Source organism: Zonotrichia leucophrys, chromosome 4 (assembly GCF_028769735.1).
Source record: "Zonotrichia leucophrys gambelii isolate GWCS_2022_RI chromosome 4, RI_Zleu_2.0, whole genome shotgun sequence".
In the NCBI taxonomy this organism is placed as follows: Eukaryota; Metazoa; Chordata; class Aves; order Passeriformes; family Passerellidae; genus Zonotrichia; species Zonotrichia leucophrys.
The window spans coordinates 28009820-28023226 of NC_088173.1; the positions used below are offsets into that span (position 1 = coordinate 28009820).

At 37.7% G+C, this 13407-nt stretch overlaps 1 protein-coding gene across 4 annotated transcripts in view; it reads left to right on the top strand.

The window, feature by feature from the left end:
• SGMS2 (sphingomyelin synthase 2) overlaps positions 1–13131 on the top strand; it is a 36334-nt gene extending 23203 nt beyond the window's left edge. For all 4 annotated transcript variants that reach the window (XM_064710930.1, XM_064710931.1, XM_064710929.1 and 1 more), the window contains exons 2-6: positions 2619–3253; positions 3988–4105; positions 5812–5965; positions 9529–9695; positions 10668–13131. In XM_064710930.1, coding sequence (XP_064567000.1) covers positions 2799–3253; positions 3988–4105; positions 5812–5965; positions 9529–9695; positions 10668–10871 — 1098 coding nt within the window. In that variant the 5' untranslated portion in view covers positions 2619–2798 and the 3' untranslated portion in view covers positions 10872–13131. The remainder of the gene's footprint in view (positions 1–2618; positions 3254–3987; positions 4106–5811; positions 5966–9528; positions 9696–10667) is intronic.
• Positions 13132–13407: the final 276 nt, after the last annotated feature.

Consider the following 13407-nt stretch of genomic DNA (forward strand, 5'->3'; position numbering starts at 1 on the left):
TTGCTAATTTCTTTTAGAATATGGAAGAAAGAGATTGAAAAGGTACTATAAAGGGTAGCACTGACCTTCTTACACATCACTCATCTGATGATATATAGCACCTTTAATTATCAATGTAAACAAACTTTTGGCTGCAGTATGCACTCTGCTTGAAATAATCTTGATGAGCCATCAGAAGTGGTAGATCAATATGCCTTACAATCCATTTAAAAGTACCAGGAAGGAACACAACTTTCTCCTGCAAGCTGTAGCTATAATTGTTTTGCTTAATAAGTTAATATGAGAACATGAGCACTACTTGACTTTTTAAGTTCTTATGTTATTGTTCATCTGTAAGCTGAACAATACAGATACTCTTTCTACTCTCAGATCTTTGATCTACTTTCAGATACTCTTTGATCTTTAAGGCTTGGATCGCATTAAACATCTGAAAGTAAAATCTTTCACTTATGGCACTAGGCACTCTAGGTTAGGTATTTGTGGAGAACAGAAGGAAATAACTAAGGTAGCTTGCTCTCAATTAATGCATAATTCTAATAATGTTTCAACTGCACAGGATGTAAAGCTTGCCAGGTTTTGCTGAGTGCTGCCTCAGTGGCTGCTATATGTGACATAATGGTGAGAAGTGGGGTCTTGACTTAATAGATGCATGTTAGGTACATGCGTTCCAAAACATAAGCAATTGGGTTCAGTTTTTCTCTACTGTCACTAATGTGTTCTGTCATATGCTTAACTTTAGTGGTAGACAGAAGGAATAGAAGTGTGTGTGTTAAGAAAAAGACTTGTGAAAGCTTAAATACTATTCTGGTGTAGTTTTGAGTAAGTCTGTTGCTTTTTTAGATGCTCTAAATAGGTATTTTTAGTTGTACGAAGCATCAGAAGTTGTCTGGCTGATCTTTTCATGGAGATAGAGATCACAATATGACTGGTAAGAGGGAGAAAAAGCCTCAAAAATCACCACTTGTTTTCTTGGGTGTCTATTGTTTGTATGTGTTGTGTATGGATAGTTATACACTTGTTGATCAGGAATTTAGGGAAGGTCAGCCAATGACAGTGGATTTCAGAAAATCTGCTAGGGCATAAATTTAGAAATGCTTCTCAGCTATTTCTGTCTTCAGTTTTATTTGTATGAACCTCATATTTGGGATCTGAACTTTTACTTCTCGTTTTCAGTGGTTGGAGCAGCAGCCAGGAAATCAGTGAGATTTAGGTGCTGACAATGTTAAATGTCTTCTCTGTTTGGTGGGATGAGGCTGGAAGGACCAAAACACCATCACTTGACTTTCCAGGCTCTTTTTGGTTTAGATTGTCCTGTAAGCAGGTGGCATGTTCTTAAGCAGGTCCTGTGGTGTATGGTTAGGGAGACTGGCAGGTCCAGCTGCCATCATGGTGAATTAATTGCACACAAAGCATGGCAAACTGGCAGCCTGCAGTTGGCATGCAGACACTTGAGGGGGTAGCAGTGCTGAACTTCTCTTGCAGGAACCACTAAAATAGGAAAGAATCACAATTTACTGGTAGATGGGGAGCAATTTGTACATGGTAATACTATTTTTGTCGTAGGAACTGAACAGAGTAAGAAAAATAGGTACATCACAGCTATGGTGAGTAAGTGATTTCACAGAACTTTAGAGATGGGGAAATGGCCTTTATTTTTACTAGTGAGATGTCTGTTTGCTAGAGATGAACTTCATTCTTTGCTCCTTGTAGAAAAACTTGTTATAAAACATGTGAGCTTACCTGTTTAGGTTGCAAAACTTTTATGAATTAGCAAATGCAGCCTGAAATAAATCCTGAGTAATAATGACTTTCTATTTGTTGCTGTTTAAAAACCTTCTAAATAGATTTGTTTTTAAAGTAGCTAAAGGACAAACACAGGTTCATTTGTCATCTGCTGTTTGTGTGGTGTACCATAACTAAGAATCGGATCCAGGGATATATTTCTCAGTTATCTGAAATTTCAGACATTTAGTGGATATTACAATGGCTATATAAATGTATTTTTGACTTGATGGAATACTCATTTAGATCTAATGAAATTTAATGGAGCTATCAATTGAGTAGATTTTCTAGATGAATCTAAATTAATTTATGCCCTACAAAATTGAATTCTATAGTACCCTAGTACCCTTCTGGCTTTTTTTCCCCATCACCTGAACCGACAAGATTTGTCTGATCTATGTGGACAACCCATATTAAGATCTGTAGCAACTGTATGGTCAAAATCAGGATATTTTGTATGGAATATCTCTAAGCAGTAAAATCCAATGTTGCTGTGAATATGGAGCAAATTTGGATGTTGCTCCAAATAAGAATTAATTCTGATAACTGATAAAGCAAGTGATGTCATGATCATTAAGGTCTGTGGGTCTTGTCCTTTTAAAAAAAATCCAAGCCTAAGTTGTTACTAGTTCTTAAACTGATATGAGAGATTTATCAAGTAGGAGTTGGCTTGAATTATTTCAGTAATTTGCCTTTTGACTGTGTTTCTAAGTAGACTTGGATGGAATTGAAATACTTAAAAATGCCTGTTCTGAGAATATTTTGTTCACTGTCACATTACTAGTTATGAAGACTCTCAGTATCTGTTTTGGGTTTGGTTTTTTTTTTTTTTGCAGATTATTCAGCTCTAGAAGAAAGATTTGTCTTCACAAATCCCTTTGAAAGCACAATGGATGCATTTTAGAGTTCTACAGAAGTCATCTAGGAACAAGAACATTGGACTTTGAGGAATAACAGAGTTCAGAGAGCCCAGAAATTGGTCACTAATAAAGCCTCTTTGGCCATACAGCTTGGAAATGAATACCATTGAGACAGCAAAGCTTGAAGAGCACATGGAGGGTCAGCCAAATGAGACTTCCAATGGCTACTCACAACCTACTCTCTCAGTCAGTGAAGAGAACAAAAATGGCACTAGCAAACCAAAGGGCTTGTCTAATGGCTTGCGAAAAACAGCAAAGAAGTATCCTGATTACATCCAGATTGCTATGCCTGCTGAATCTAGGAACAAATTCCCTCTGGAATGGTGGAAAACAGGCATTGCCTTTGTCTATGCGCTCTTCAACTTGATTTTAACAACTGTCATGATCACTGTGGTCCATGAGAGAGTACCTCCAAAGGAGCTAAGCCCTCCCTTGCCTGACAAATTTTTTGATTACATTGATCGTGTGAAATGGGCTTTTTCTGTATCAGAAATAAATGGAATGATACTACTTGGATTATGGATATTCCAGTGGTTATTTCTTAGATACAAGTAAGTTAGCAATATTTTTTTTTTCTCTGCTGTAGGTTTACATTGCTCATTTTGGGTAGAAGAAATCATACAGTGAAATCCTTCACAATATTGTGGAATAGGGCTGGCAGGAAAATAACAAAGGGATAGCTTGTTTACAAAATGTTGTAGTGTGTCTATGCCAGATATGAAAATACAGGTTTTCTGATTATTGAATAATGTCTTTGAATTCTGAATTTCTGACATCTGTGTTATACTAGTCAAGTTAATTCTGAGACTGGGCTTTTCAAAGTGTGTTTGCTGACCTGGGGATGTTTAAACTGCGGAAATCATGATGGTGTAAGAAAATCTTATTCAAATCTGAGGAAGAGCCCACTGTCCTCTTCAGCTAAATAGAAGTTTTCTCCTGTGTCTTCCCTAAACTACATATATTTAAGTTGAGAATGGGGTTATAGTATGGGACTAAAAAGAAAATGCCATTGAGTTCAGGAAAACTGCCTGGCCACACCTGTAACTTGGACTGAGTCCATCTTAAATTGGTGAGAGTTTCACTCTATAAAGGAGCTAACAAGACTGAAAGCTGAAGAGGGGTGTTTTAATGCTTGATTCACTGAAGTGTGTGGTGAAGTGTGGGGTGAAGCTGCTCTTTCATTCTAAGAATTCAGCTCTCTAATGTAGCTAAAGCTCCATAACTGTTGAATATCCTGCATATAAAGTTTGTACTCAATCTGTTCCCCCCCTTTCCTTACTTTCAGATCAATAGTGGGACGCAGGTTCTTTTTTATAATGGGAACTTTGTATCTATACCGCTGTATTACCATGTACGTTACCACCTTACCTGTGCCTGGAATGCATTTTCAGTGTGCACCAAAGGTAAGAGTCTTTGCCTTTTGCTTCTTGCCTTAGTCTGCATCAGTCCTGATGGCTCCTTAGATCAAACAGAAGATAATCTTTCAGGTATTACTAAACAACACAAATTACTTTCAGTTGATGTCTTCAGAAACATAGGTAGTGATAAACCAAAACTTGTGTGATAACAGAGCCTCAAATTGTTGGAGTTGGCTGCTCCCTTTCAGAACATCTTAGGTTGAAATAGTGTTGCTACTAAATAATCAACTTGCTTCTGAGGCTCAAGCTAATCTCTCAATACTGTAGCAATATTTTTTCTTATATGGTAGGATACCCCAGGTCAACACTGTAATTCATAGCCTGATATGCAAGCTTTTGTTGCTGTATCCCTGTAAAACCCCACACTGTTCCGTGCTTTGTCTAGTTTCTCACACTACTTGGTCAAGAGCTATTGCAATACCTGAAGTCAGCTGCCTGTCTTGGTTTCCAACCTGCAGAATGTATAGGAATGTGACTTAAATTCAGCTGCATAAATGAACTGATACATACAGAAACATGAATGTACTAATAGTTTTACAAAAATATTATAAGAATTTAATGACGCTGGAATTAAATGGTGACATAAAGGAGTTGTTACTCCCACTTTAGGTTACTAATAAAAAGTTGTAGACTTAAAATTCCTTGGAACAAACTATTGTATTAGCTGTACTGAAAAAATGTATTGCCAGTTTAAGTGGGGGAATAAATTTGTCACCTCTTGTATAAGATTTCTAGTCTTGAGTTACAGCATCGTGGCTGTTGTCTTGTACATTGAGACAGCTTGGGGATATAGTGGATGAAATAATTCTCTTGCAAATCAGTGTTTTTTTGAAAATGCTTTATTTAACTGCCACTATTGTAAAGATTTAATGGTTTTGTTCTAGCAGCTTGGGGAATGGCTATGTAATAGACTCTATTGAGGAGTGAGAAGAGGTAATCAAAGGAAAATGCAAATGTCTCTGCTGAAAGTGCATTTTGCTAGCATGAAACCAGGATTAATTACTTGAACTCTGGAAAAACAGTTGATGATAATTTTTCTGGATTTTAATATGTGAATAGTTTTCTGATTATGGAAAACAGTTATCCATTTTCTTGGGGTTTTTTTCTAGAATAATTTAAAACAGCTAGATAAAACTGCCTAGTATCTATAAGAAATCAAAAGCTGGTCCTAATACGTGCTTTAAAAATGTACATCCTCCAAATATGAGTTAAGTCCTGAATGACTTTGTAATTTAATCTAAAATGGAGCAAGTTTGAGGGTTTTACTTGGTAGTAACACTGGTCAACTCTGGACAGAATAACAGAATTTGTATGAAGGTTGTACCAGTTTTTAATGAGTTTCATTGATTATGTCAACTGCTGTGATGAGAGATCTGACCTTATAAATTTTTAATGTTTACCTTCTCAGTATATTCTGCATCTCATTCTCATACAATGCATATTTTAAAATAGCCTGGAAAAGTATAGATGAAATATAGACCGACTATAAATCAAAAATATAGACCAAATGCTAGTGTTACCAAACTGATCTTTATCACCTGTCAACTGGGAAATGCATGCTTATTTAAGAATATGTGAAAGAAACCTGAAGAAAATTAAGCTAATTTGTCCTTTTATCCCTGTCTCCCTGACTCCATATATGTTTGCGCAAGAAGTTTGAGTCACTTACGATACTTCTTTCTGTGTTCTAGTTGAATGGAGACTCTCAGGCAAAGGTTCAGAGAATCCTGCGACTGATTTCTGGTGGTGGTCTGTCCATAACTGGATCCCACATCCTGTGTGGAGACTTCCTGTTTAGTGGACACACTGTAGTATTAACGCTGGTCTATCTGTTCATCAAAGAGTGTAAGTGTTTGTATTTCACTGCACTTTCTTGTTCATGTTCATTGTACCAGGAAAATGAATGACAAAAGTACGTGTGAAACTACTGCCCTCCAAAGGTTACTCATCAGTTGTACACAGCCTATATTTGTATGGGTTTGAAACACAAATTGAGTGGAAATGGAGCTGTGGCTGTATTAAAATCATAAAATGGTTAAGGTTGGAAGGGACCACTGTAGGTTATCTAGCCCAGCCTTTCTGCTCAAGCAGATTTCCGTAGAGCACATTGCACAGGATTGTGTCCAGACAGTTCTTGAATATTTCCAGTAAGGGAGACTTGACATCGATGAGGTTTCCTCTCACACTTCTCCAGTCTGAGCAGGCCTGTTGTCCTCTGTTGTTCCTCATAAGAGAGGTGCTCCAGCTTCCCAATCATCCTCATAGCCCTCCACTGGACTTGTTCCACATCTGTCTTGTACTAGGGAGCCTGGAACTCCAGATGTGCCTCACTGGGCTGTGTTGAGGGTCAGGACTACCCCCATCAACCTGCTGGCAATGATCTTACTAATACACCCCAGGCTACTCTGCCCTTTTTGGCCATGAGGTTGCTGCTCATGGGCAGCTTGGTCACCAGGACCCCCAGGTACTTCTCAGCAGAGCTGCTTTCCAGCAGGTTGGCCCCACCCTGTAGTGGTGCACCAGGTTCTTCTGTCCCAAGTGCAGGACCTGAACTTGCCCTTGCTGAGTTTCAAAAGATTCTGCCCATGCCCATCCCTCTACTGTGTGAGATCTGAAGGGCAGCACAGCACCACTGCTCTGAGCTTTGTATTCTCAGCCAGTTTGCTGAGGATGAACTCTATCCCTTTATCTAAGTTGTTGATGAGTCATTTAAACAATACTGGGCCCAGTATGAACCTTTGGGTTGATGTAGACTCTGCCACTGATTAAAAACCATCCAAGCCCTGCCATTCAGCCCGTTCCATCCACCCTCACTAATTGTTCAGCCTTGCCTGTGAAGCTATCATGGGAGACAGTGTCAGAAGTCTTGCTTGAAGTTCACATAGACAACATCCAGCTGTCTCCTGGAATCTATCCAGCCAGTTGTCAAGATTTTAAAGGCTATCAGGCTGGTTAAGCATGACTTCCCTATGGTGAATCCATGCTAACTACTCCTGACCACATGCTTAGTGATGGCCTCAAGGGTGAGCTGTTCCAGCACTTTCCTAGGGATTGTGGTAAGGCTGACTAAAAGTGTTATGGGCTTTAATTAAGGGCTAAATATGGCTAAACATGTCACCTCTATCTTTATGTAAGTGTTTATTGCTTGATTAAAACAAGATAACTTTTCATCATTTGTTGACAGATGATTTAAATTTTGGATAAAGCATGCTGTAGTAATTGTGCACACTAGCTCTGTGCAGGTTAGCTGCAGGGGGTTGTAGGCTTGAGCACAGCATCATTGCACAGTTACACTGCATCTAGAAGCAAAGTTACTTTTCTCAGGTGTGCTATACATTAGTTACTGCAAGTAAAAAGTTAATTCATGATCTTTGGTTGTCTTGTGCTCAAGTCTCCTACTTAATGTTTCTTGTAGTTGATAAAAATTTGGCAGAAGATGCAGTTATGGTTTCTCCCTGAGCTTTACATTGCTCTGGGCAATGGGAGGAAAATTCTTCTGTGCTGAGAAGATGCCCTGAGAGCATCTATTGAAGTGTTAGAGAACTTAGCACTGACTTCTAAATCTAATATATGGTAAGCAGTGCTATCCTGGGAGTTTGGCCACCCATGAATGTGTAGTGGGGAGTTTCCTTCTCAGTTCACATGTTTGGAGTTGGAGTCTTCCCTCCTATTGTTGTATTCTGATTGAAACAAAAACAAGACTAAGCAGCATTAGTTTGATGCCTCCCTTGTATTAAAATGTTGAGGGAACAAGGTGCTGCATTCTGCCTTAAACAAAAAACACACTATAAAAGGGCCTTTTGAATGTGATAGACTCCAAATCACAGATTTGAGATGTTCTTTGAACAGTGGTTTAAGATGCTGACGATTCTTAGACCTAAGAATCATCATTGTTTTCCTTGTTTTTTCTGTTATGGTATATTTTAATGCTACTCACATACTCAATTGTACCAGAAAAGATGAAGGCAACCCAATATTTTCTGGGCTAGTTTCTCCTACATTGTAAGGGATTGGTGCAATTTTATCATGCAAGTTTTTGTAATAAGCTCTTTGACTGCTGCCTAATTGTTAGGCATATATTTCACTGAAATTGTGCTCTATAAGTGAGAAATGCATAGCTTTCCTTTTTTCACCTCCCAGATAACAATCAAAATGTCATCTGAACCAGGGCATAAACCCTATAATTGCTCTGAATTAGAGGCTGCTTGTGGTGGTCTTTTTTGCTCTTCCACTAACATGTCTTTGGTGTAAGATGCATTCTGAGGTTTTTGTCTGGCTTAGTGGAATTTTTGCTCTGTTCTTCTCTTCCTTCTGTACTCTGCCATTTTTTCACTTATTCTCTGCACACCACATTTTTCACCAGAATAGTTGTTCGTAGTTTTAGCCTTGGTATGTCTGACTTTCTCAATGCTGTTTTCATCAACTTCTTGAGATTGCTTGGCTTTTCATCTTAAAAAGAAATAAAATCAGTAGATGGAGATCTGTCTGCAGGGTTTTGGGGAGAGTTAAGAGAATTTTTTTGACGCTTGCAGTTATTGTTTTGCACAGGCCTCTCAGTGCCTACTGGGTAGGCTTGTTGAGATCAGTAACTTTTCTGCTGGTATTGAGTGAAAGTAAAGGCTGACTATTGCCCCACAAGGCAGGAGGTGCCAAAACCTCCCACTGTGAGTGAAATGAAGCCAGTTTGCCTGTCTGAAGTTATGAATGATCATTGTGACACTCAGGGCATTTTTTCAATAGGCAAAGAAGTACAGGAGAACTTTTCCACTGATGTGGCTGAAATACATTTTGAATAGCTTTGCTCCTATTTGTTAAATCTTTCATTTAAGGGTATAAATTCACATACTCTTCTATACAGTGTATTTTGTTTCATAGAACTGAGGCTTCATGCAAATTAATTAAAACCTAATAATTAAAATGAGTGTCTTTCTGTTTAATTTGTGATCTCTGCTCAGGTTGTATCAGTTCTAGAGACTTGATTTTACTCAAATATAGACTGTGAAAAGAAAAGATTAATTACAATGAAGTTAAATAAGCAAAGTGTAGGTTTTACCTCAATTTTGTCTCTTCCTCTGCACCCTAAATCCTAGAAACTATTTAACTGGAAAACTTAATTTGACTAGAAAATGGGTGGCAGTCTTGTCTAGCTAACCCATCTTGTGCTCACTTTAAAAAGTGAGATAGGTGCAGTAAGTTTGTGTAATTCATTATGTAGATTCATACCAATCAAAACAGGGGATCTGTACCAGTGTGATAGCAGGGGATCTGTACCAGTGTGATATGAGTTGTGTTTTCAAATTTAGCAGCCTTAAATGAATTTTCTTATCTTTTCCCCTTGCTTTTGTGGACTGTTAGAATAACAGATGACTTGTTGCTGTGTTTTTCCCCATCGCCTCCCTGTCTCACAGATTCACCACGTAATTTCTGGTGGTATCACTTGATCTGCTGGCTGATGAGTGCTGCTGGCATCATTTGTATCCTGGTTGCTCATGAACACTACACCGTAGATGTCATCATTGCCTACTATATCACCACACGGCTCTTCTGGTGGTACCACTCCATGGCTAATGAAAAGGTGAGTGGCCTTCACAATCCATGTGTAGCCTGCATTTGTTACAATTGCCTGAAGGGTAAATCTTCTTAAATATTCTTAATCTCAGAATAAAAAGATGTTCCATATTGAAGTTTAATCAGAATGGGCAATGAGTTTCACTTCATTGTTATTTAAGTAAATAATATTAATTTGTCTTAAAAATATTTTTTGAGGTTTTAATACTGTAATTGATGTATAGAATACCCCTTCTTTGTCTCAGCTTATGAATAAACAGTAGCTGAGTAATAAAATTTCTGCATAACTGAAATTATCTAGATAGTCTCAAGCTGCATCAAGGGAAATATATGTTGGATATTAGGAAGAAGTTTTTCGCACAAAGGGTGATAAAGTACTGGAATGGTCTGCCAGAAGAAGAGGTGGAGTCCCCATCCCTGGATGTGTTTAACAAGAGACTGGATGTAGCACTCAGTGCCATGGTTTAGTTGAGGTGCTAGGGAACAGGTTGGACTCGATCATCCTGAAGGTCTTTTTGAACCTTGTGATTCTGTGATTCCTACAATTCTAATGACAATTCTTGTGTAAATGTCGTTAAAGGTACACAGTTCAGAAGGTTGTTGCTGCTGTTGTTTCAACAACACTTTCAAGCAGAAGCATAGCTCTTAAGCCCATTTAGTCTAATTCTCAACTATTACTCATCAGTGGAAACGTGTCATGCCTGAAAGCACTCATACTGAAAAGTCTCGAGTGCTTTGTTACCCCAAATTTTCCACTGCAACAAAGCATCCCTTTGTGGTCAAGATGCTCAGTTTGTAGTATGCATTTGGACTCTAATGTCTGTCTCAATTCTGTGTTTTTAGGCTAAATACTCAGAGTCTTTGCAGAAATGCATGCACATGCATTGCATTTTTGCTGTTGTCTTGACTCAGTGTAATAGATTTTAAGCTTTTAAACTGACAGTTGCCTTTTCCTTTTTGCATGCTTGTGCCAATACAGACTTTAAAGGTGTCTTCGCAGACGAATTTTCTCTCTCGAGCATGGTGGTATCCAATATTTTATTTCTTCGAGAGGAATGTGCAAGGCTCTGTTCCTTGCAGTTTTTCCTGGCCAATATCTTGGCCTCCCAGCTGCTTCAAATCTTCATGCAAAAAGTATTCACGGGTTCAGAAGACAGGAGAGGACAATGAAAAATCTACCTGAAGAAAAGAAGGAAAGCATCTGCTCTGGTTTTTTCATTTTTGATTTTTTTTTTTTACCAAAACATTAATGCTGTAACCAAAGTTCTTAAGAAGACTGTAACTGAAGAAGTGGACCAAGCTTCTGTGCAATTGATGAAAAGACAATTGTAGACACATATATTGCATTTCAGATGTTTTCTTCTCATCTGGCTGTACAGACCTATTCTACTCTTCAGTGCTGATGAAAAGCACCACTGATGGGATTTTTTTTTTAATTAAAGGAAAAAATGGAGCAGGATTGTGCTTTATTAATGAGATAGAGGTGCCAAAGACCACAGTAACACTTCCATTACTATCACTCATCTCTCACTCATCCACAGAAGCACCCAAAAGTCTCCTCTTCAGAGCTCTGCAGTGCATAAGGGCAAAAACATGCTAACATGTAAATGCACGATATTGGCATACTGAGGTGTATAAAAAAATAACACAATTGTGGGAAGTGGTTTGTTGCATTATTCTTGTACTGAAGTTCAGGCCTTTGTGTGACTGGTACAGCTGGAAGCAAGTCTGGCTTTTTTACACACTGTGGGTATGAATATCTTAGGACCCTAAAATACTACTTACCACTGTTAACTCCCATGTATTCTACTATATACCAATTTTTACATTTTTATTAGTAATTTTATATTTAAATAGTTGTTACCTGATGAATTTGCAAATTAGAAACAGCTGCTAGCTCAAGGAGCCTAAAATTTTATTTTTAGTAAGAGACAGTTTCAACATCTGAATCTTGAATTACAACTGGCCTTGTGTATATAGCTCTACAGTGCCTGTCAGTGTATATAGATGCAGATATACACAAAAGCACATACCTTAAACAAAATTACTTACTGGGAAGAGTAATCCTAGAGTTCTTGGTGCAGGCAGAAGTTGTACAGCTCTCACCTGCTTGAGGAATGCAAGGCCAGGTCCAAAATGGGGCTACATTTAAAATAAACATTTTAATTTTAGTAGCAATCTCTTGCTGAAGCTATGTAGCAGGTTTGCTTGGGAGCCATAGTTCTCCAGTGAATTTCTGTCTTTTACCTCTTGACACATGTTTCTGTGACTTACTTTAAAAAAACAACCAAACAAAAAAGTGCTAAGATAAAATATCTACAACAGCAGCATTTCTTCAATTACAACATAACATAATTTCATATTAAATGACACTGTGGTAGGCCTCAAAAATAATTACCTTTTTTTCCCAGGGCTGCAGTCCAGCTAAAATGGCTATCTAAACAAGTTGGCTGAGAATGGGGGAAACTACCATGGGGTGAACATGTAACAAAACCACAGATTAACAGCTGCCTGTTTCTTGTTGGTTTGTTGTTTTGTATTGTTGTGAAAGCAAAGTAGAAAATTAGCACACCATGTTTAGCCATTTATATTCTGTATTAATTTCTGCAGTTAACTCAATATTATTTTCAGATACTCACTAAAACCTAATGAAAAGATAAAACTGCATTGTGTTGAGGTGATACTAATATAAATGAAATGCTGCATATTTTAAGAATGTCTTGAACTGAGTGACAAGTGTGAACACAATTTAAATAATGACAACTTTTTAAAAAGTCCAGAGTTAGTTATAAAATGAAATACAGAGTATTCAAATATAATAATTTTCAGTTAAGGGGATCTTTTCTCTGAGTTGTATATGAGAATATTTTTGTGCATTTCAAATATTTTTGTGCATTATCAAAATAATACAATAAAAAGTGTTCCTTTCAATACATCTTTGGAAAAACTTAGTTAAGAAAGAAATTCTGCTGTGGTTTGGTTGTGTTATTTAAAATGAGTTTAGCAGCCTCTGATAATGTGCCCCTCAAGTTGTGTGTATATGGGCATACCTGTGCTTTCATTTGCTTGCTTCTAGCAGACCTTGAACAGCTCCAAAGCCAGTATCAAAAAACTTTTGAAAATCCTTTTTCTCTGTGATACAAATGAATCTGTTCAACACCAGTCAGTAGATCTCCCAAGATACTTGTTATATTGGTACTACTTCATAGGTCATCATTTTTAAAGCTAAAAGCTAAGCTTTGTGATACCTTAAATATGGTCATGTTAATCCACTTGTAGTAATGCTATCTTTTAGGAGTTATGAAAGGATTTCTTTGGTAGTCACTGTGCCTTGAAAATAGCATGATGAAGAGCATTACCTAAGGAGCTTAGAGTGGTTTTCATCTGTTGGCTGAAAAATAAATACTTTGACAGTGGGTTTTCTGTAATAGATCTGCAAAGTAGGCTTTCTTCATGCAGGATGAGGTGTTTGGGGTTTTCTACACTTATTCCTGTTTCAGAAGGAAAAAAATGTGAAAGTGATGAAATAGAACTAAGTAAAGACTCTGCTTTTGTTGGGCTGCATGAGCTTTTATTCTACTGCTAAATTTGATAGAGACTTCTATTTTAGTACAACAGGGAAGTTTAAGTAGCAGCTCTAGCTCAAAATACTTGGTTCCTGTTCTGGCTCAGTCCTCCCTTAAGTACTTAATATTTATCCATTGTATGAAAGCTCTCAA